General features: G+C 37.4%; 2 protein-coding genes across 3 annotated transcripts in view; both read right to left on the bottom strand.

Moving 5' to 3' along the window:
- The window catches only part of DNAH9 (dynein axonemal heavy chain 9), a 245372-nt gene extending 224364 nt beyond the window's left edge, over window positions 1-21008 (bottom strand). For both annotated transcript variants that reach the window (XM_087709774.1, XM_087709773.1), the window contains exons 1-11: window positions 20606-21008; window positions 13467-13663; window positions 13009-13167; window positions 12582-12712; window positions 9357-9568; window positions 7431-7664; window positions 3569-3736; window positions 3306-3422; window positions 2862-3012; window positions 1764-1878; window positions 688-756 (exon numbers count right to left, since the gene is read on the bottom strand). In XM_087709774.1, the coding sequence (XP_087565900.1) occupies window positions 688-756; window positions 1764-1878; window positions 2862-3012; window positions 3306-3422; window positions 3569-3736; window positions 7431-7664; window positions 9357-9568; window positions 12582-12712; window positions 13009-13167; window positions 13467-13663; window positions 20606-21004 (1952 nt within the window). In that variant the 5' untranslated portion in view covers window positions 21005-21008. The remainder of the gene's footprint in view (window positions 1-687; window positions 757-1763; window positions 1879-2861; window positions 3013-3305; window positions 3423-3568; window positions 3737-7430; window positions 7665-9356; window positions 9569-12581; window positions 12713-13008; window positions 13168-13466; window positions 13664-20605) is intronic.
- A 2565-nt stretch (window positions 21009-23573) lies between these two features.
- ELAC2 (elaC ribonuclease Z 2) overlaps window positions 23574-25290 on the bottom strand; it is a 29828-nt gene continuing 28111 nt past the window's right edge. Inside the window, exon 24 of the mRNA XM_014056779.2 lies at window positions 23574-24301. Within this exon, the coding sequence (XP_013912254.2) occupies window positions 24065-24301 (237 nt within the window). The 3' untranslated portion in view covers window positions 23574-24064. The remainder of the gene's footprint in view (window positions 24302-25290) is intronic.

Raw genomic sequence — 25290 nt, 5'->3', positions numbered from 1 at the left:
GAGACTAGATGGCCACTTTTCTAAAATGGTATAGGGACTCCTGCTTCAGAAGGGGACTGGACTAGAAGACCTCCAAGGTCCCTTCCAGATCTATTCTATTCTACAGAGCAAGAGCACTTAGACTTATATACCACTTCACAGTGCTTTACAACCCTCTCTAAGCAATTTTACATTGTCAGCATATTGCCGCCAACAATCTGGGTCCTGATTTTACTGACCTCGGAAGGATAGAAAGCTGAGTCAACCTTGACCCTATGAGAATCAAATTGCCAAACTGCTGGCAGCTGGCAATCAGCAGAAGTAGCCTGCAATACTGCATTCTAACCACCACCACCTACACCACCACGGCTCATTGCTATTGCTATGTTGCTATTTATTAATAAAAGGGAATATTTGTAAGGGTTGAAATGAGGGGTCCTTTGTGATCTCTGAGTGTGTTTGTTTGCAGGCGTTTCATTACCCAAACTAGGCAGCAACAGCAGTGATTTTATTTATTTTTCCCAAGGGATCCCATTACCATGTTGATATCACATTGTATACAAAACATTTCTAAAACACTGAATTTAGTTAATTAAGCAACCAAAAAATGGATAAAATTAACCCCCCAAACCCAATTAGCTACATATTGCACCAAACCAATAAAAATAATTTAGCAAAGGCAAATATGCTCTAATGAAACACATTTACCTGTCTAATAACTGGATCAAATCTTCATACTTTTGCACCACTTTTTTGCCTTCCGTAGAATCCAAAGAACTATAAACAAAATGCATCAAACATTATGACGTGATAATTTGACTGAAATTATGTGCTGGTCAATATTTTAAATAACTTTGTAGATAATGTTTACATGTAGATGTGATCTAATGGGAAAATATACAATCAAATGCCCACACCTTTCCTATGAAGTATTTTTCTGCCCGAGAGCTGAGTTATATATGATATTAATCATGGCTTGCTCTTCCAAAGAATTGGTTCCTTTTTCAAACTGTTCGCATATGTCCATTCATATCAATGATTACATTACACAGTAGTTTAGCCTACAGAGATCTACCATACATAATAGTCTTCAGTTGTCCTATCTTTCCTTTCTAGTACTAAAGAATATGAACCAATCTGAAATAACTTTATTTATATGTTTATCCATTTCATAAAAATTGACTCCCAAGTATATCACAGTGATATGTATATGTATATATGTAATAGTTTTTCTTATATCTTTTTTCAAAAGATATGACAAAAATAGAGAGAAAAATGTTCAATAATCTACTATAGAGGTGGGATCTTCATCAGCTATTTGATTTTCTCAACAATCCACAAGCCACAAATGCCTGAAAAAATCCTGTGAGGTCTCACTAGGATTACATAAATCATAGTAGAACAAGGGAGAGGAGCCATAAAGAATTCTTTCCAGCCATCCCATTCTGGGTCATAGGAGACACATTTTTAATAATGTTTGCTGTTGTTGGCTTCTCTAGACATATCAACATTGTTCCTGTTCTGTTTTGTTTGGGGATGGGGGGAGTTAGCCTACTGAAAGATAGACAGATGGACCAAGTCTCAAATCTTTTAGATAATCATTTTCCAAGGTTCCATCAAGTTGGAAAGAATAAAAAGTGTAGACTAAGCCAAAAGCCCTTTTTCAAGCTTATTTTGTAATGACAAGTAATGTCTTTATTTTTTTCAGTTTTAACATTCATGCAGAACACTGATGCAGAAAATCTGATGAAATAAATATTTTTCTTTGAAGAAAATATACTCACCAATAACTGAGGTGTCTGAAATTACTAAATGGGATACTGATCCTGTGTTTTAGTTCCTGAGCCCATTGAACCCCTCCAGCCACCAAAGGCATATTCTTATGCACTGGTGAATACCCTGAGAAACAAAATTCAGTCTGAAACTCAAAACACACCAACATTCTAAGTAGGCTTAATATTAATAATGTAGATTGCTAAAATACCAAAAAGAATCCTAACTTCCAACAAAAATCTCAGTCAGGGAACATGCTGTCCCTGGTTAAATATGTGACATAGACACATTCCCTGATACCATCCAGCTCATTGCAAGGATCAGTTTTCCAAAAACTGTTAATTTAATGACTGAAGTCATTAAAAACCCCTGATATTATAACACCTGAAAAGGTCTTTTTCCCACCAAAAGTGAATTCCAACTGATCACACTGATATTCAACTCTATACTTCTCTAGCAATCTACAATTAAATAACAACAACAACCAGGAGCCCTTACTTCTAAAACAAAATAAAACTTGGGAATGAACATTAAATGAAGCCCAGTTGAATAACCCGATATTGGGATAATACATAAAAAGGTAAAGGTTCTAGTATGTGCTAGTTGTTCCTGACTCTAGGGAATGGTGCTCATCTCGGTTTCAAAGCCAAAGAGCCAGCGCTGTCCCAAAACAGTGCTGGTCATGTGGCTGGTATGACTAAACTCCGAAGGCATATGGAACACTGTTACCTTCCCACCAAAGGTGGTTCCTATTTTTCTACTTGCTTTTTTACATGCTTTCAAACTGCTAGGTTGGACAAGTAATGGGAGTTTGCTCCGTTATGCGGCACTAGGAATTCGAACCGCCGAACTGCCAACCTTTCTGATTGACAAGCTCAGCGTTTTAGCCACTGAGCCACTGCATCCCTATTGGGATAATACAGAGTATATCGTCATTTTTACACCATCTTCACTTTGCATAGCTGTTTATGACATCTTTAATCTAAAAAATAAAATTGCCTATAATGACAATTAGGTAAGATAATTGATCCTTATGGCAATTTTAAAAAATGAAACTGCTTATATTAATACTTCCTATTAAATGAATATTAAATATTAAGACTTTTTACCTGTGTCTGTCACCTCCTCAATACATTTAAGGTAAATCAATTTAGCATCATCAAGGTCTTTGTCAAACATTGTGATGAGAAGATTATATTTATCATAGGCTTCTGCTGCTATCATTGGTCGATCCAGGAGGCTTCCAAAAATGTCTATCAGCTATCACACAGAAAAAAATGAAAGAAACTGAACGTTCCCTGTAATCATCATTTACAAACAAGAATCCTTGTCATTGCTCACATATTTTCCTAAATGAACTAGCTGTGAAAATGCATACAATTGTAATTATTTCAACGTTGTAGCCAACATTAAAGCAATATTAAGTATGGATCTATTGAAATATAAAAATCCACAAACTAGTACCTCGACATAATGAGCATTTGTTGTTATTTAAAAATAACTAGGACACATTTCCTATGTTCTGCAGTAGCTCAGTATAACAAATTGCAAACCTTGAATGCATGCTCCACACTAGCAGCGTCATCAAAGGCTAGGCCAAAGAGAGTTCCCAACCGCCGATCAATATCTTCCATTTTGCTCTTAAAGTCACAAACATCATTCTCAAACTCCTAAAGGAACCAAATAAATATTTTATGAATGAAGCCATTTCTGACTGAGCAGGATTTTCAACACTTTTTACTTTATGTTTGATCCCTAAAGCCCTCTTTAGCAAAGGTACAGAGCGTCTACTCTCCTAGAGTCCAAAACCACCCACCGTATTAGCCACATCCAGACAGTCGTACGTCCGTTCTGAAAATACTTTATACATTTCCTGGAATTCTTCATGCATACTCAGGACCTGTTGACTCAGAGCTTTGCCTTTTATGCCACTAAATTCCAGCTTCTCCAGTTTCTCTATGTCCAGAACTGTCATCAGAAGATCCTACAGAAATCAACAATTCACAGTTTATATCTTTGATATTTAGGCCGGCTTTTGGACTTATGGACAACATTACATAGCGATTATCCAGCCAAAAATTTTAAAAACCCAAAACATTTTTCAGATAATTTATTTCATCCCCAATGTAACACATAGTTTTTTGAGCAAGATAATTTGTATTTATCTACTTATAGACAGGCTTCTTTGAGAGGAAGACAGCATTAAGTCACAGGTACTATCGCTGTCAGTGCTGATACACAACCATGTTGATCAAAGACATTTAAAAAAAATATTACTACTGGATCTTATTATAAGTCTGTTCAAAAGGAACAACTTCAACTTTTGAACCTGGGATATATTACATACTAGGCAGACATCTTAGCCATTAGGCTACAGGCTCTTATCCGTTATCAGCGAAGCCAGGGTGCAAAGTATCTATTAGATTTGTATGTAATATAGCCCAGGTTCAAATCCCAGTAAGGGTATGGCTAGCTGATGAGAGCTAAATAGCTTGAAATAGATCTATACTAGTCTCCCTTTATTTATTTATCAGCACAAATACAACAAAATGTAACAAAAAGGGAACAGTAAAAATATTGGGTTTCTGCCTGGATGGTCTCTTGTGACGAGCCGAAGGACAGAGAATGGAAGTAGTGAAAAAATCTAATAGATACCTTTCACCCTGGCTTCGCTGATAACGGATAAGAGCCTGTGGCCTAATGGCTAAGATGTCTGCCTAGTATGTAATATAGCCCAGGTTCAAATGCCAGTAAGGGTATGGCTAGCTGATGAGAGCTAAATAGCTTGAAATAGATCTATACTAGTCTCCCTTTATTTATTTATCAGCACAAATACAACAAAATGTAACAAAAAGGCAACAGTAAAAATATTGGGTTTCTGCCTGGATGGTCTCTTGTGACGAGCCGAAGGACAGAGAATGGAAGTAGTGATCTCCCTCCCATATTTGGGCATACCGGGAGTTGTAAAAATCTAATATATATATATGGAACAGAAATCCTCTAATTTGTTGCCTTTCTCTTTAATGGCTCTCCGCACTTTCCATAGAATGCTGTCTCTGCTGGAAACAAATACAATATAAACATAAAAATTATAATAAATAAATGGCACGAATATTTTACAAGTACACTACAACGCTGCTAACAAAGTCAAATTTTCTCAGAATAAAACAGGCAGGTCCAACTCTAAATATGGATTTTTATCCATGTTTTATTGTTTGTTTCCTCTGCCTCTAATAGTTTGATATAATAGTAGATATGTTATTTCACTTTTATTGGGCAGATTTTGCCAAGAGGTAGGAATTCATTATAAAAACTTCCTACAGGTGCATCGTATTGGGACTCAATGACTAAACATAAGTACTAAATATAAAGTACTACATAAACATAAGTATTACAGATTAAACCTAAGTAGCACTAGCAATGTTGACTCTGCAGGCTAAAATCTATGCATTAACCATATTTATTGTATTATGCTTGCAAAGGGTATTTTCACATAATGAAGCTTTTAATATGTTGATCTAAAAGGCACCAGTTTGGGAAATATTGTTCTCTTTAAAACCGCACAGTGTTCTTTCTACCTTATCATCTAGAATTTTGAATAACAATCAAAAAACTTTGTTTCTTTCCATCTGGATCAGAAAAGGTAATAGAAGTGCCTAGATTTGTAATGGACTAGATAAGGGCCAATAAGCTAAACTTCAAACAAGTAACCACTGCTTGTAAGAAGGGGCGGGGGCTTGGAAAGTTGTATACAACCAATTAAAAACAGTCTTATATTCTAATAAGTAAGAATATGGTGGAGACCTTATATTAAGCAGAAACCCTTACTGGAAAAGTATTGTGATATACTTTGCTGTAGTTTTTTTTTTAATTTTATATTTGATTCTGCATACAAAGCTAAGTAATCTAATGCCTATCAACACTGACATTTTAAATCTTCATTAATACTGATACAATACCTTCTTTTTTGTATTTTTAATGGTATTTTAGTATTTAAACATTAGAGTACTAAGAATTTTTAGTCAACACTGTACAAATGCCATAGTATCAGAAAAACATAAAGTATGTTTTACAGGGGTGTCAAACTCGATTTCATTGAGGGCTGCATCAGGGTTTGGTTTTGACCTGGGGGGATAGAGTGGGTGTGTCCAGGGTGGGCGTGGCCAGCTTACCATCACTCATGTTGGGGACGCCTCTGGTGGCCCAAGCGATCTGGCAGAGAAAACAAGCTCACAAGCTCCATTTTTGTGGTGACAGCATCCTGCAACTCTCTGCCAGCAAAAATGGAGCTCAGGAGGGCCACATGCAGCCCTCCCGAGCTCCGTTTTCACGGGCAGAGGCACCATGGGCCAGTCCTTTGCTGTTTCCATGGTGGTCCCATGGGCCAGATTTAAGCACCTGTGGAACGGATTCAGGAGGGGCCCGGGCCTTGAGTTTGATACCCCTGTTTTACAACAATATTATAAGACTTTTTTAAAAAATGATTCTTGCATTCCCCTTATAGAATCAAGCTACCATTGCCATATTTTTTTTACCATCCAGGCTATCAAATGCAACACCTCTCAGGCCAAAATTGCTCAGCCAATTACTCATAACTTTTTAACACCCAAAGCAGATTAGCACACTGTTTTGTAAATGGGTGCTGTCATGAAACATGTACTATCACCGAACATAAATTCTTCCTCTATTTGTATCCATTTTACTATATCAGCAGGTGCACAAACACAATAGTTTACTGCCTAGCAATAAAAATTAGTAAATTGTTATTAGAAAATATTATCATAATTTTTAAAAGAAATAGATGAATCCCAGATGAATTCTTCACAAGGATAATTAAATTCCCCACAATTCCCGTAATTCCCCACTAATGAAACAGCATAGCAGAATAGAATATTAGTGTGGCGGGCCAAAAGGAACCAGCTGCAGGTCTGACCCAATGGACAGTTGACTAGTGAAGGGAGAAGCAGCAGCAGCCTGATAAAGCCAGAAACAAGCCAGCAATCTTTCTGTGCTTCACCATGGAGCTGACTTCTATTAATCCAACTCCTTTTGAACACAGAATTAATTTTCAGAAAAGGGTTAAACGCATATTCAAAAAGTATCTAAGCAACAAGTCACCAGTGCAAGAGAGGGGTTGCAGAGTGAAACAATGTACTCTCTCCTCCTTCACCATGTAAGCTTTCCCAATCAAGTCTTAGTTGTGCTTATCCTTCTTTTAAAGCTATGTTTCTAAATCTGATTTCAGTTTGGAGACACGATAACTATAAGGAGGAATTCTGGTTCGAACTTCCCTGCTGCTCAAACCAGAATAGTCCTGAAGGTCATACCCAAAGACCTCATGGGAGGGAGCATCACTGAGCCAGTCTAAATAATCAACAGGAAGTCGGGCCATCACGATTGTTTCATAGTCAGACACAATTGTGAAAAGGCTCTAAATCAGTGTTTCTCAACCTTGGCAACTTGAAGATGTCCGGACTTCAACTCCCAGAATTCCCCAGCCAGCAAATGCTGGCTGGGGAATTCTGGGAGTTGAAGTCCGAACATGGTTGAAAAACACTGCTCTAAATCTACAGTTTTAGCCATTAAAGCAAAGGATCAAGAAAAATATTGGAAATTGGTTGCAGGAAACAAAATACATTGCTTCTGTATTGTTCTATTTTTCATAGCAAAGTACTTACATGTACTACATGAAGCCTCTCTAGGAAGTTATTCAGTTGTGCAAAAACCATTACAGGAGGAAAATCCCATTGCTTTACTTCTTGTCCTGGCTGAAAATAATTGTTAAGATGTTCTCTTCTTTCTTCAAAAATTTGTTTAAAGTAATCAAAAACATTAAAAGCTTTCTGAACTTTATTCAGACTTTCTTCTGTTTCTCCTTTAAGTAGATCTTCTGGACTGAGGAAATTCTTGGCCTGGTTGGGCAGAACAGAGAAACAAATTAAATATTTTTAAGTTTTACATGAAACAATCATGGTAAAAGATGTGCTGCTTTCCTTTGACTCATAAACTGACCACTCAGTTTTGAACTGACATCGATTTGATAATTAGCAAAATGGAAGTTCAGTAGATTTGGGCACAGGTGTTAGGTGCATAAGAAAGCTCCTTATCTACTAACTAAAAGATATTGCATATGTGTTCCATTTCCTCCCTTTTAATTGATTTTATGTTTGATAAGAAAACAAATTAAAACAATAGTGGAAAAAGAGGAGGCTAAAAGTTCATGTGAAATTCCAAGAATGAAGGATATTGAATGCAAAATAACAGCTTCCTACTAGCAGCATGTTCTTAAACTGTCCTATTTAGTGAATCATAACATGGCATCAATGTTGTGAAGATGAGATGCTACGAATCTCTTTGCAATGCAATTGCAACAGTGAGAGATGCACCCACCATTGATTTCAGGGGCTGAATAGATAGCCGAACTTTAAGTCTTGCAACTCTTTTTGATATGACAGGTGGCAAGAATCAACTATTTCAGATGTGCTGCAAAATAACTTTTATCTTGAAAAGATTCTGAAGAACTTCTCGTGTCTCACAGACCTGGTACATAATATGGGGTTCTCTGAGGTTCACAGTTCCTGCTCAAAGAAAATGGCAGCCATGGCTAGGAGGGTCTTTGCTCAACTTTGGTTGTGCACTAGCTACGCACAGGGAGGCTTTTCCATTGGACACTCATGCCCTGACCATCTCTTGTCTGGACTACTGCACTATGCTTTACATGACACTACTCTTGAAAAGTATCTAGAAGTTTCATCTGGTACATAAAATGGCTGCGCAAACAATCTTGGGTGTCTCAAGGACAACATATGTAACATCTCTAGTACATGAGCTGTATTGGGTATTGGTTTGCTTCTGGGTCCAACTCAAGGTGTTGCTTATGACCTTTAAAGCCCTACATGGCATGAGGCCAGGTTAATTGTGGAACCATCTTTGCCCTATTATATCAGCCCATCGCACCTGGTCAAGCAGGAAAGGTGCGTTGTGGATCCTGTGATTCCAGGGGGAGACCTTCCTCTGCCATTGTCTCCACCAGGGGTGGGTTGCTGCTGGTTCGGCCCCGTTCAGCCAAACCGGTAGTGGAAGTCAGGCCTGGGTCGCAGAACCGGCAGCAACCCGGGCCTGACACACCCCCAAACCGGTTCTCTGGTGTTATCTGCCGTTGCCGGCATGGTTCTTCACAATTTTTAGCCAAATGCACATGCGCAAAGTGCACACGCAGCAAACCAGTACTAACCAGTTGAGGAATCCATCCCTGGTCTCCACCCTCTGGAAGACCTCCTTCCAGAGACTTCCTGGCCTTTCAAAAATGTCAAAAAACTTGGCTATGTCATTTTGCTTGAGGCGTGAAGAACAACATGCTGTCATGGGACTAGTTAGTAGTTGAAGACCTGGCCCTCCTTTTAAATTTTTAATTTAATTATTCTACTTTTGTTTGAATTGCCTCCCAATGTAATATTTATATACAGCTTTTATGTTTTTATGTCTTACTTATACACTGTCCAGAGTTGCCCCGTGAGGGAGACGGATGGTTCCTAAACATGATAAACAAACAAACAAACAAACAAACAAACAAACAAACAAACAGGAACTGCTTCACGTCTTACCTGCTGAATAAGAAGATTGCAGATTTCTTGAAGAAGGACAATTATCCTAGCAGGTGCACAGTAATATTTTGAAGTGCCCCATATTAAGCATACTATATGAAGCATGCAATTTAATAATGGTTTCACCTCATTAAATTCCACATTTTCTATTTCTTCCAGTGGGCGCTGAAGAGGCTTTAGGTGCATATTTATATCCTGGGCTTCAATCAAAGCTGCAATTTTTTGAAAACAAAGAACAAAGTTTTAAAAGAAGAAATACTAATCTTTGTGTGTTTCTTCGAAGACAATATAAAAATAACATTCCTTGGAAATAAATCATTTTATATTCACAGGGATTTATCCCCAAGTATTCATATTATGAGTTAGAGTGCCAACAAATTTATCTTGGCTTTATGTTGCATGCAGTCAGATAACATGAGATATTAAAATTAATGGGATCTCTTCTTAAAATTGCGGAGAAAAAGAAAGGCAAAGAAAATACATCACCCAAAAGTAACAACATATAACTCAATTTCCTACAGATAAGATAAATATGTTGTAGGATTTGGCAGTTCCTCAAGAAGTTTTTTAAACAGGTGAATGGTACACAGGTAGTACTCAACTTACAACCACAATTAAGCTCCAAATCATTGTTACTAAGCAAGACAGTCGTTAAATGCATTTTCCCCATTTTACTACCGTGTGTGCCACAGCTGTTAAGTCAATCTCTGCAGTTAGTAATATAGTTACTAAGTAAATCTGGCTCCCCCGTTGACTTTGCTCGTCAGAGGTTTGCAAAGGGTGATCACATGACTTGGACACTGCAACCATCATAAATACATAACAGTTGCCAACAGATCAGTGGTGGGATTCAGCCAGTTTGCACCACTTCGGGAGAACCGGTTGTTAACTTTCTATCAGTTTGGTGAACTGATTGTTGGAAGAAATCATTAGGGCAGAGAACCAGTTGTTGAATTATTTGAATCCCACCACTGCAACAGATGATACCTGTTCCTTTTATTATTATTTCATTTACAAATTATATCAGTAGACAAGAATGAACTCAAACATTTGCTTCCACCCTACCTATTATCATTTTTATTCTACTGACTACTTCTAAGTTTAATGTAGGAGACCAGAGAGTCACTTTTAAGCATCCCAGCTGCCTGGATTTTTTTTTAAAAAAAGAAAACATTTTAAATCAGCCTTACTGATTTAAGGTCAAAGATTAGCCATTAAAGAAGAATACACATAGCAGGGAGAAAATTATGGGAGCATAAACCAGTAAGAGGAAGAATTAGAAGTCAAAGTTCACATGGGTATAAATAGACTGTGTATTCTTTATGTATTCTGTTCTTGACATCAATATGATAAACATATACACTTATTCAATATTTAGAGTATTACCATTGTTCACCTATTAGAAAGGCAATTACACAAAACTTAGCTACTTCATTAGATACGTCTAGATAGGCATAGCCAAAAGAAGATGAATTTTCTCCATACTAGACCAGCCAGAACAATTTAACAGCAAAAGGGTTATTAAGCCCTAGTGCCAAACGATATAACACAGGCAGTGCAATAAAAAATGCAGATTCAGTATTCCCCATTGTCATGGGCATAATTATGCTTGCGTTAGGATATTGTTAAATCTCTCTTCTACTAGCTTAGATGACAAACTATTAAAACTCACCAGAGAGAAGGCACACATAGGATGAATGAATGGTATTTCACTCAGCCCATTCCCAAAGTATTCTCCCAATTTCTAAATCTTAAAAATTTAGACTGCTTCCATAGTCCAAGGTGTTTCTAAGGACAAATGAGGGCTAATCTTTTTGATTTTAACAGCAATTAGGGCAGTGGGCCTCTACTATCTATGAAATACAGAATTGTATTAACCAACCTTTAGCTTTTAATTATTTCCTCCAGGCAAAGAGGATTAAAAAGTAATTCCCAGATACTTAAATACTTTGATGTATTACACAGCAATAATCGTCAACCTTTCAGTGACCAGTTTTTCAATATTTTTTACGTTTGCAATGATTTTACTGCCTACTTACTTATATATATTTTAGTCATTATTTTTTTAGATTTTAATACTATTGCCAGCAATCTTTTTTTAACTTTTAACTCAACTATAAATGGAACATCAATTGTCATTCAAATAAAATGTATTCATCATTCATAAAAATATACCCATAAAATTATCTCATTTTATTAACATGTAACTTATTTTTGTTTCATTTGTAATGCAATATTGTCTTAGTGTCTTCTATCTAAGTTTCAGGATTTAATTGATATGCTCAGATGAGCTTGTTTTTCTATTATATCCAAACAATTTGCTTCTTTTATGGGAAAATGATTGTCTGCATTGAAACCTAATTCAACTAGATAGAAAATTGGGGAAGCTATAGTATTAGTATTGATTAACATTTGCTCTACAATTATGAATATACTGAGGGCATCTTCTCTATTCTGCAATTTTCTGTGTTGTTTAACATTGATTTTACATTCATTATTATGGTATAATCTACCATATCATTCTGACACAAAGTATCTACGCTATGCATACTATTTCTTTGAAAGGATTCATCATCCACACATCAGCATTCAGTTTGTTAACGCACTGTATGGAGTCATTATGTTAACTCTCAGAAAATATAAAGGTTCTTTAAAAAATTCTCCAAAATTTGTAGAATGCTTTTGGCAAGCTATATTGTGCAAATAGAGCTAATTTCTCAATAAACTTAGAGATAACATTCTCGAAATCAATAAGGATTTTCCATTAATTGCACATAACTGTATACAACAAGCTTCTGTATTCATTTTTTCCCAAAAGTTAGTTATATTTTAGCCACACAAATTTGTCTCTGATATGTTTTAAAATTGACTGTACATTTTTGTTACAACTAGCGGTCAAAACAGTAAATAAATTGATTGATTGCACCCAATAGTTTTGTCAACATATACCCATACAATAATTTTGGGATGAAGTGTGTGACCTTTCTAAAAATTCCAAATGTGCCTTTGTCCAAAAAGTCATGATTTTCATTAATTGAGATTTAATGCCATGCATCACTATCTCTAGAAATCATGAAACAAGAATTTTGTGATAGTGTTTTATACAAGAAAAGAAGTAAATCTTATAACTTTTGTAGAGGTTGACTGTTATGTATAGAGTATTGTTCAAGTAATTACAATAATAACCTTTTTAAATCACACTAATCCAAAATTTCACAGCCTTACCTGCTTCGACATCACTGAAGATGGATTTGAATGCTGGAAAGTAAGTGCTTTGCACCTTCTCTAGTAGCTCTAACATAGTCAAAATTCTTTTAGCCTTTAGTTGGCTATAAATACACTGTAAATCCTCATATCTGTAACATATAATGAAGAAGATATGAGCATGCGCTCTTGCAGCAAACAGGCTTATAATATTCCTAAGACAAATGAATTAACAGAGAAATGTTATTCTTTGTGTCAGCCAGAAAGTACAACTGTACAACTAAGTTTTTCTTTTGTAAATGGATGCTTCTACTTCTCAGCTTTTTCCTCCAGTTCAGTTAGAAGCTACGGCAAATGACTTGGTCTTGCAAACTGGCAACTACAAAGCCCTAGCTCTTCCTACTCCATTTAGGTTTCATTATAGAATGACTTTAGTAATATACAGTACCTATTTTTCCAAAAATCCAACTCCACCTTTGGATGGGGATCTTTGCCCTGCAAAAGCAGTTCTGAAGACTGTCTCTTAAGAACGTTCTGGATCTGGTGGGTCCATTCAATAACAGAAGACTCAATTGCATGAATAATAGACTTATCTACCAGTTCAGCACTGCAAAACACAAAAGTATCAACTGATCAGCTTCATTTCTCTTTTGAGAATGGTTCTCTAGAAACCATATATAAGACAAAAACATAAATTCCCTCTTTTAATGTAATAACTGGAAATTTGTCACAAAACAATGTTATTACTGGCTCATATTATTGGCCCAACATGTTTGCATTTCTATGCTTCTGTTCCTACTCATTCATTCAACATTTATAACTTAAAGCCGAACATGAAAAGCTTTCAATTCACGCAGTACCTTGAAAATAACCACTTCAACCAATAATTAAAGCATTGCAACTTACTTTTTCTCATTGTCAGAGTTAATGTATCTCTCCCTCTCAGGCTCAATAGGAAGAGATAGCAATGTTTTTCCTCTAACTTGGCCAACCATCACAAAAACACTCCTTTTCAGACAACAGACATGATTAATGATATCTTGGGATACTACATTGGGCCAATTGTGGTGGTTTCTCTGGTTCACCAAGAGACGCATCATTACCTGGAAACATTCAAATACACCCCGTTATGAAACCGATATAGCAACAGAAAATATTGTATCAAATCTTCTAGTTTCCTGATTTTCTTACATTTAGCAAAAGAACCAAATAATCATTTTATAGACTTGTGAGAGCTTTCTGCACTAAGCCTTTCTGAGTTTCCAATCAGAACAGACATATGGAAATAGCTGCAAGCAAATAATCTCCATGAAACATTGTATTTAAAAAAGTAATTCATCTTTTAACCCCAAGAAACTAGGTATTCCTCTTTGACCACCTTGGATGAAATATGTCGAAATTCAAACCAAATATGTCTGGGAGATCCTCAAGAGATCAAGAGAATTTGAGTTTGGCTTCAGTTCTGAGGTAAAAAAAATACGTTCTTTTAAAAGACTCTACATTTGAAATTATTTTCCTGCACCCTTTTTTTGCTTATATTTTGGTTACAGAGTCTGGGCCTACTGCCAACTATACAGGGTACATTTTTTTTAACTAGTAATGTTTGAAACTGTCTTGTAATTTTCAGTATAAAAAGAGAAATGAAATCACCGAACTATCCCTTTTGGCAAGTCTTCAAGTTCTTCAATTTTTTTTTTTAATTATTTACACTTTTCAGGGGATTTTTAAAAAATTCTTTGCTTGTTCATTTATCTTTTATGCACATAATTATCTTCTTTTCTCTTTTAAATATAGATTCCACACATATACCTATGGAGTGGTGTTTGAATGCTAAATTCAATCTTTATGAAGACTTTACATCTATGAGCAATGCTAGAAAATACATTAAATATTTAAATATAGTAAATATTATTATTGATCATTTTTCAAATGGTATATGCCGTAAAATCAATTGGTGTTAGTATTAATAAGTGGGTAAAAATAAAATGGACGAAGTCTTAATATAAAATGGTTGTGTTACCAAAATAACAAAATATAAACTTAGCTTATTTATAATCATTAAGGGCAGATTTTGCTTATCTATAGAAAACTGATTTAATGGAAGATGATACATTTTATTAATGATGGATTGGATGGGACAGTTTATCTCACAGATACTTCAACTAAAGCTAAAGGCATGGCCATTTTAATTTGTAAAGGATTTCCAATTGATGTATAAACTGTTGTAAATCAGCATTATTTAATTTTATGTGCTATAAAAGCAGATACCAAAAATGGCTAATGTTTATGAATCAAATTTGCATTTTCCTGTTACGTTTTATGAATGTTTTCAGCATTTGAATATATGTATTTATGATAAAGTGATAATAGAAAAAGATTTCAATGAAATATTGGATCATGAACTTTGATAGAATTACACTGGCAAAAAACATTAGTGAGAAAAACAATTAAGATTTATACAGGAGAACTGAATTTACTAAACTCCTAGCATTTGATGTATCCAACCAAAAAAAAATACACATTCTATATACAGGTGAAACTTGAAAAATTAGAATATTGTGCAAAAGTTCATTTATTTCAATAATGCAACTTAAAAGGTGAAACTAATACATGAGATAGACTCATTACATGCAAAGCAAGATAGTTCAAGCCGTGATTTGTCATAATTGTGATGCTTATGGCATACAGCTCATGAAAACCCCAAATCCACCATCTCAGCAAATTAGAATATTACATGCAATCAATAAAACAAGGATTGTACATAGAACAATATCAGACCTCTGAAAAGTATAAGCATGCATATGTACTCAGTACTTGGTTTGGGCCTCTTTTGCAGCATTATAGCCTCAATGCGGCATGGCATGGAAGCTATCAGCCTGTGGCACTGCTGAGGTGTTATGGAAGGCCAGGATGCTTCCATAGCGGCCTTCAGCTCTTCTACATTGTTCGGTCTCATGTCTCTCATCTTTCTCTTGGCATATGTGTACTTTTAGTTTTTCTTACCTAAGTGTAGGACTTTACTTTTCTCTACATTGAATTTCATACTGTTAAATAGGGGCCCAGTATTCAAGTCTGTCAAGATCCATCTGGATCTTGAGTCTATCTTCTAGAATGTTAGTTATTCTTGCCAGCTTAGTATCATCTGCAAATTTGGTAACTTCTCCTTCTATTCCCTCATCCAAGTCCTTTATGAAGATATTGAAGAGTACTGTGCCTAAGACAGAACCTTGTGGTATCCCACTGCTTACTTCTTTCCATGTAGACTTAGACCCATTAAGGACTATTCATTGAGTATGGTTTGTCAGCCAGTTGCAAATCCATCTGGCGGTGAAGCTATCTATTCCTCTTTTTTCCAGCTTATGGAGAAGTAGGTTGTGGTCTACTTTGTCAAATGCCTTGCTGAAGTCTAAGTTTATTATGTCCACAGTATTTCACTGATCTATTAATATAGTCACTATGTTGAAGAATGAAATTAGATTGGTTTGGCATGATCTGTTTTTAACAAACAGCTGGCTACTAGTTATTACTTTACTCATTTCTAGGTGTTAGCAGATCTTTTTTTTTTAATTTATTATTATCTTTTCCAATATCTTCCCGGGTATTGATGTTAGGCTAATTGGTCTGTAGTTTCCTGGGTCTGTTTTCCCCCCTTTTTGAAGATGGGAACCACATCAGCTGTTTTCCAGTCCTCTGATAGTTCCCTGCTGTTCCAGGATTTTTGAAAGATGTGGTGCACACTACTCACTCTTGCAGTCTTACTTGAAAACATAGATGCCCTTAGCAGCAGCATACTCTATTAACTGGTACAAAACTGATGTCAATAAGTCATGATTTGGTTACCCATCAATTTAAGGAATATCAATTCTGCATTCATACCAAATCCATTAAATATATAGGAGTATATAGTATGTATCAGATGATATAATGCAGTTAATAGTAATATGCAATTAAATTAAAAAGGTTTCTCCAGATATTGATGAATGGGAGTTATTAAACCTCACCCTTTGATTTTAAAATGACCTTAAAGTGAATATATTCCCAGATTAATTTATATTTTGAAAGGAATACCAATTTATATACAATTTATATTGTATATCTGGAAAATACTTTCAGGAACTAAATTCTTTGTTTTGAACATTTCTGTGAGGTTCTTCATTTCTGAGAATATCTTTACAGAAATGTAAATACCAATTAATGAGGGAGGATTCAGTTCTTTGAACCTGGAAGATTATCATCGTTACCTATTGTCAAGTATTAAATACTAAAGCTGAAAATTCACCTGCTTCCAAAATTAATATTAGGTCATGGTTTAATTTTACTCTATTCACATGAATATATGCAAATATATAATTCCAATGTCTGCTGTCCTCCATCCATACAGAAGAACCAGCGAAATGTAAACATAAAGCAGAGGAAATAAAGTATGTTGTAAGACATATATGAGGTAAATAGAGTAATAATATGTAAAAAGCCGGGGAATTTAAAGGATTTGCGTGATGATTATTCAGAAACACGTACCATTGTTATTCCACAATGATAAATGCACATAGATTTACAGCAATGAAATGATAAACTATCAGACCAAGCAGAACTATGGGGCCATGATGATATCCTTGGAATGAGTGAGAGTACTTGGTAGCAGTTGGTCAGCAAGTCAGCAAGTCATTAAAGCAGCTGTGTCTCTTCCCAGGATCACATAGCTCCTCACTGCAGCTCTAGTGCAATCCTGTGATTAATTTGGCAGGCATTTCTGTCTATATGCAAGCCACGCACATTCCTGTACCTTTTTCTCATTCCAAATCTAAAGGCTATATAGCACAAATCCCAAGATTTAAGAATGATCACGCAGGCCAAGAAAACTAAAACAACTAAAACTAAACAGCAATCAGTGAGCTCTTAGCCTTCTTGTCCTCTGCTTTTCTAACCAATCTTTGTAATCCATCTGAGATGCAATCAATTATTGGAAAAATAATTGTTAATAAATTCCTTATGTATGCATTTTATTAAGGAAGGTAACTGATATATAACCATATCATTTGAGTGCATATTCTTGGTTCTCAATTATTTGAGGTATTCCAATCAAAACTGTGATGCATACACTTCTTAGGCTAAGACATCATATGTTATCAGTAAACCTTGAAAAGGCTCGCAGCACAGTAACATTTACTGTTATCATATTAGATATACAGCACTTATTATAGGAGGCCTAATAAAGTTAATTTGTCATTAGAAAATGAAATAGGGAGACCGTGAAACACATTGTCACCTTCCATTAAGGCACAGTTTAATCATTCACTGGAAGGAAAGTACACATTGCATCCATCACAGAGATGCCCATCAGTCAATGTCTTTCTTTCACAAATAATCATCATGGATTGGCTCAGATTAACCATCTCTGCTGTGCTCCAGGTTAATGGCTGTAAGTGCAAGCAGAAGCAGGAAGAAGAGGAGGAGGAGGAAGAAGAAGAAGAAGAAGAGGAAGAGGAAGAAGAAGGAGGAGGAATCCCAAATATCCAAATTGGGAGAGAGATATAAAAAACGGGGGGGGGGGAGATAAGTTGCAGCTATGATCACGCAATTGAAGTCCTGTCCCTTTTATACATGCATTGACAGATGTAAAAAAAAAGGTCAATGTTTCAATTGCACTATTGTAGCTATCATCTTAGCTTTTTTTGACACACGTACACTGGATGTTCCTAGATCAAGGTATCTACTAGTACCTATTTTGACTAGCATGCTTGGTAGGCCGAGACAGAGATCTTTTGCATCAGTAGACTCAGAAATAGGCACCTGCTGATCTGAGTAAGCAGCCTAATTTCAAAAGCCCTTTGCCAGCAAGCCAATCTTGTATGAAAAATAATCTGTCTCTTTCCTGGCAGCTGGAAATGGATTGTTTCACCACTGCTGACATATTTCATGCCCCCCAGCAGGACATACTTGTAGGAATTCTGCTCTTAACACACACAAAAAGATTATATTCTCCTGTCTTAACAGGCAATTCCAAGAAATGCATGGATACCTGGCCTTACTCTTTGTTTTCTTGCTTTGTGATCTAAAGTTGTATATTCTTGTTCATCAGCAATAATTTGCAGGGGGGGGGACACCAAATATCTATTTCCTCTTCCCCCTTCTTTCTCTCTTTCTAATCACGCTGCTCTAAGAATAAAAATCAAGTCTTTCCAGCATATGAAAAGATAATGTTGATCATCAAACCAGATAAGGATCAAAAGCTTAATTAATAATGTGACAACAAATGTTAAACACCCCCACATGCCTTTCACATGTCCACCCCCACATGTCTTCCACATGTCCACGCATCTTTCATATAGGGTAAAATTAAGCAAATATTTTGTTGTCTTCAACAAATGTCTAAATATTGACAGAGTGAATTTTAGTTACTGTACATCATATCAGGTTTTATCAATATAATTAAAATGTTAATCGTTTTCAAATGTATGTTCTATGGTAAGATATTTGAGTGTGAATATGGTGATCCTGGGTATAATTACCTGACAATAACTTCCACTAACCTCAGAGGTAGCATTTATTCTTTACAAATAAGATGGAATTGTAAAACACATGGAGTGCTAGTCAAAAGATCTTTCAGTCAGTAGAAATCCAATGCTTCTTTTGATTTTAATTAAAAATGCAGGCTTCCCATTTAAATGGCAAGTAAGTAAAAATCTCATCTAATTCCATTTTTGTCTGCTTATTTGTTTCTATGCTAATCTGCCACAAACACAACTAAAACTTTTATTAAATCACTAAAGTGAATGGAAAGCATACTTTATTTATTAATTTATCCCAAAACCTTGAATTCTATCAATTATTCTGTTTTTGAGGAAGATGTACTGTAAATGAAAAGACGTTCCAGTATTCTGTTCCCATCATCGATTGCCCCTTCAGTACACCTGCTAAAAAGTGATAGAAAAAAAATCAGCCTCAATGTATGAAGTCAGTGAACTTCAGCAGCATAATCTCCAGAAACTGACCATTCAGCTTCTTACTATTGGGACATGAAAAAAGAAAACAAAATTACTGAAAAATCCACAAACTTAACGTAAAATAACAGTGTTTACAAGATTAAACCTAACAACACAGGGGAAAAAATAATCACAACACAAAAATGAAACAACTGGAGAGAATTAGAGATAATTGCTATCCCATCCATGTGCCTAGCACATTTTGTCTCACTGCCTTTTCTTGCCTCCCTCACATTACCTCACCCCTTGAGACAAAATGTGCTAGGCACATGGATGGGATAGCAATTATCTCTAATTCTCTCCACACTGTCCAACATTTTTTATGACAAGTTACTGGTGTGTTGTGTGTGTTTTTGGGTCGGATTGGGCAAATCGGTAATAGTGGCAGTGGGAGACAAGCACGGCCAAACCAGTAATAAAATAATTGGCAACCCCCCACTGAGGTGCATGTCCCAGATACCTCCAAACAAGCAGCAGGAATTAAAGCAAGGAAAGTCCGTCCCCACCACTCGTCACGCAACTACAGATAGTCCTCAACTTATGACCACAACTTAGAGCCCAAAATTTATGTTGTTAAGTGAGATATTTGTTAAGTGAATTTTGCCCCATTTTACAACCTTTTCTTCCCGCAGTTGTTGTGCACAATCACTGCAGTTGATATGTTAGTAACCCGGTTGTTAAGTGAATCTGGTTTCCCCATTGATTTTGCTAGTCAGAAAGTGATAACAGCTGATCACCTGACCTCGGGACGCAAGGGTCATTATGAACTAATTGCCAAACATCTGGATTTTGATCACATGACCACGGGGCAAAGATCGTAACAGTGAAAAACGGTCCTTCGTCACTTTTCCCTGGACCGTTGTCACTTTGAACGGTCACTAAATGAACAGCCGATGACTACCTATATTTGAGAAGCTTTACGGGTGGAAGTGGGGAGTCGAGGTGTTTTTCTTTATGTGCGCCATCTAGCGGCAGCTTGAATTTTCGCAGCCCGGATCCGAGAGCTAAAATCTTCCAAAGCTGCCAGAAGCTCCCCCCGAGTCAGCCCGTCCCCCTGCATACCTCTTCCACCAGCGTGGCCACCTGGTCAAGGGTGGCTACCGACAGGTCTCCATAAAGCAGTTGCCGGGGGTCGGGAGGTGAGCGCAAGGGTCCGGATGCGAGGCGCAGCAGGAAGACCCCTTTGGAGGCGCGACTAGCGGTGGGCGCTAAAACCAGCTCCTCGGCTAGCGCCAACTGCCCCGTTGCCCCCTGAGTGACAAACAGAAGCCGCCCGGCTGGCTCGGTATCCAGGAAAGCGCTCAGCAGCAGCCGCGCTTCGGGAGATTCCAGGCAACGCGCCCAGCGCTCCGGCTCCACTCGCAAGCTGCGCGCCACCCGCTCCCCAAGCAGCGTGGCGCGGGGATTCGCTTCTAGGGAGCCCTCCTGGTCCGGGTCCTGATCCTCCGCTTTGCCCCCCATTGCTCGCCGGCTCTCCCTTCCCCGAGTGTTTTGGTCGGCGCCGCTGTTGCTTGGGCGACCAGGACGCTCTTGAGTGGGAGGGACCGGCTGCCAAAGTGAGCTCTGACGGGCTGCCCCGCCTTTCCTTCGCGGACGGACGAAGCAACCAAGAAGGGGGAAACCCGCAGCTCTCAGCACGGGCGGATGGATTCCCAGCTCTAATCGGAAAACAAGCCAGGAACTCCCAGAACTCGAGCCAAACCAAAGGCAATTTTTTGCTTCTGGCTTAACAAAACAACAGAGTTGGAAGGATTTGTAGGTCATTTAGCTCAACAAATTAAGAGTTGTAAGGTACCTTGCAGGTCATTTAGTCCAAAACCCGCCCTCCACCCAAGCAGATGACCCCACCTGCACCATTTCTGACAAATGGCAGTTCAGACTCTTCTCCAAAGCCTCCAGTGATGAAGCTCCCACAACTTCCGAAGGCAACTTCTGTTCCATTGCTTGATTGTTCTCACTGTCAGAAAATTTATCCTTATTTCCAGGTCGAACCTCTCCTTGTTCAGTTTCCATCCATTATTTCTTGTCTGGCCTTCAGGTGCTTTGGAGAATAGCTTGACCACACCTCCTCTGTGGCAGCCCCTCAAATATTGGAACACTGCTATTATGTCTCCCCTGGTCCTAGACTAGCCATGACCAGTTCCTGTAAATCTAGTCCAACACGCACACCTCACCCAACCAGGAGACCCTACACCATTTCTGACAAGTGGCATTCCAGTCTCTTTTTGAAAGCTTCCAGCTTAATACAGGTAGTCCTCGACTTACGACCATAATTGAGTCCAAAATCAGTCATTGAGGCATTTGTGTAGTGATTTTTGCTCCATTTTACTTTTCTTGCCAGAGGTGAGAAGTGAACCACTGTAGTTGATATGGTTTGTATAGCATAGTGGTTCAGTGAACCTGGCTTCCCTGTTGATTTTGCTTGTCAGAAGCATGCAAAAGGTGATCACATGACCTTGGGACATAGCTTATGGTCATAAGTAGGAACCATTTACCAAGCTTCTGAATTTTGATCATACAACCAAGGGATGCTATAAACATCATGTGAAAAATGGTCGCAAGTCACTTTTTTCAGTGTCATCGTAACTTTGAACTGTTACTAGATGAACTGTTGTAAGTCGAGGATTACCTGTACTTGGGTTCTACAAAATAATCAATTTTGCTTTAAGGCAACTGGGGGGGGGGTGTCTTTCAGTATCTTGTGGTTAAACAGTTCAGTTTAGTGTCTACAAACTAGGTTCACACAAATCACTCAACCAATCTCTTCCTACCTGTCACTCTTGAGTCCTTGTGACTGCCTGGACATCCCTGTGGGGTGTCATTGCCTGCTGCTTAGCTTGACTGGCCCAAGGGCACCCAATTGGCTTTGTGCCTAAAGCAGGACTAGAACTTAGTATCTTTCTGTTTGCAGCCTGGTGCCTTAACCACCACAGTAAACCAAACTAGCTCTTGGGTTCATACAATCGAAGATAAAGCTAAATAAACACAAACCACACCCTTTTGTGCTATCTACAAAGGAAGTCGGTGAACAACTTCTGCTTCAATTGCTCACTTTCAGCATCAGGGATCTGTTTCTCAGCATGTGCATAAGGCACTAGATTGAGGAAAGGGGGTAGCAATCCCCCTTCCCCCCCCCCAAAAAAGAGTCAAGGGCACATAATTCATGCCTAGCAATAATCACATTATGATTGTTGCAAGAGAAGGGAAATATTGCAACAGCTTCACTAGAACTTGGACCACCTTTTTCAGGCTATATCAACCACTAATCTCTTAATATACAGAAAGGACACTGATGCTATCACTTGCTCTTTGAGATTGATTGTTTTCTTGCAGTAACTTTATTTTATTTTTATTTATTTATATGTGGCCCATCTCTCCTATAAAGTGACTCTGGGCAGCATAAAATGTTGCCATTACCTAGTTTGGATAATAAAACGTCTGCAGGGAAACAACCAAGCTTGGAGAGCAGCAAGGAACTCTAATTTCAAACCCTGAGCTACAAATATTTTTCTCTTTAGGAAAGACACTTTTCACTCTGCTCTGCTCATTTTAATTGTTCCAGCACCTTGAGGCACCCCATGCTCCACTTTAATGGCCACAACAGGGAGAGTAGGAATTTAAGTCATTAAGTGAGGTGAATATGAGTGCATCGCTTAACATCACAACTTGTGAGGTAACGGGGAGGTTCTATTATGGCCAAGAGTCAAGGACCACCTGGAGGAGGATGGAGAACTAAAATTCTCAGACTGGTGGGATAGCAATTTAATGAATAGTGCTATCTCTAATCATGCCTGTTTCTTTTAAAGATCTAGTAAGTGGTGAGGGGCCTGTAGCTGCCCAGGTGTTTCTTGAACCGTAATCATTTTGTTTTGTTTTTGGTGGCTGACCTGATAAAACAATTTGAGTTTCCTTTGGGGGGAATAATACAATGAAAATAATTAGTTTGTACTTATTTAGGTGGTTAGTATATGTCTATGAACTATCTAAATTGCAATAATATAGCTGAATAAAGTTTAGGATAATGTGCATATAATGTATCCATGCTGTACATTTTATTTACTGGGTCTTTGAATTTGAAAATACTTAAAATGTTATGCTATAAACAGCCTCATATGAAGAATTCTGCAAAATTAATTTTAGATAAGCAGTGACAACTCCAAGTGTATCTTATCCAGCCTAAAGGTCTTTTTTTTTAAAGAAATTAACCATTATTTTGAGATTCAAATAATAGGTTGCAGATCCCCGCTTTTCTCCATGGCCATATAATAAAATATTTCCAACAGACAGGCAAATGAGCCATCAGACCAAAATGTCTCCAGATAATGCAGCTGGGAAGTACGTTTTGTGAGCTATGCTATTAACATGTCCAGCAGGAACTCTGCTTTGTAGAGGCAACACAGGCAACCGTCTGGCAAAGTTCAATGCGTTGATACCTCTTAAAGTGTTCAGCATCACACACATCAGATGTCTCATGCTAAAGTCACTCTCCCTGATAGAACAGCAGCTACTTTGCTGCTTTGCTTAATTGGTAGTTTTGAGTTTTTTATTTGGTGCTTCAACAGAATCCTCTAGGTGTTCCAACTTCATTTTGGCTGGTGATCTGTTCCCCGCAGCAGTCTGGGAAGCTTTGAACGCCTCTTTCAAGTGGCGCAATTCTCGCTTCTCCCGACGTTCCTCCATCTCTTCAATCTCATCTGCAAACAAGGCCTTCAGAGGAGGGATCAGTTTTGGAATGGCATCAAAATCTTCAAAACGAACCTGACAAAGAAAACCAATAATATGTAACAAAAAAAACTGTACAGAATCTGTATGAAATTAACAGCCTTTAAATTTTTGTAAAGGAAGGGTTACGTGAGTAGCATAAACCTTAATACTGAACTTTTTTGAACTGTGTCGGCAGACTGAGAAAAACCTGATGAACAACTAATCTAGTGCCCAATCAATTTTTCAAGTTCACTTACATATTTAAAATGTTCTGATCTCTAGGAAAAACCATCTCAGAATTCTAAAATCGGAGTTCTTCCACTCTAACATACCATCATATCTGGTTTCTGTTGGAAAAGCCAACTGGTAACAGAACATGAATTGGCCAATAGATCACTAAACCTGACCCTCACCAGACTGATGTCACACCTAATACATAATCAGAAAGGTAATGTTGTGTGCTATAATTCTTCTTACAGTTTGGAACAAATATATCTGTATTGTTCAAGAGAACCATGTGTGTGCACACGCATGAGAGTATGAGTGTGTGCTAGAGAGAGAGACAGAAACAGTGACAGAGACAGAGAGAAGGAGGGAGGAACTCCTATGTGGCTGTAACTTCAAAGCATCTGGCGAGAGAGTGGCAGCAAGCAAAAAATCCTAAGAAACTAAAACAAAGAATATTCAATTAAACAGTTATAACATAAAGAGATAAAATAAAAATAAATATGATTTTAAAAATGAACAAAAAGTAAAGTTATACAGGTAGTCCCCAACTTACATTTAGTGACAATTCAAAGTTAAAACGATACTGAAAAAAGAGACTTATGACCACTTTTCACAATTACAACCTTTGCAGCATCGCCATGGTCATGTGATCAAAATTCATATGCTTGGGAACTGATTCATATTTATGACTGTTGCTGTGATCCAGGATCACCTTTTGTGACATTCTGACACGCAAAGTCAAAAACCAGATTCAATTAACAACTGGCTTACTAATATATCAACTATTGTGATTTGCTTAACAACTGTGGCAAGAA

This window comes from Thamnophis sirtalis, unplaced genomic scaffold, assembly GCF_051295495.1.
Source record: "Thamnophis sirtalis isolate CommonGarterSnake01/CBP01778 unplaced genomic scaffold, rThaSir2_p1.2 scaffold_3, whole genome shotgun sequence".
In the NCBI taxonomy this organism is placed as follows: Eukaryota; Metazoa; Chordata; class Lepidosauria; order Squamata; family Natricidae; genus Thamnophis; species Thamnophis sirtalis.
The sequence above is the reverse complement of the archived record's forward strand: the minus strand, read 5'-3'. Positions and strand labels throughout refer to the sequence as shown.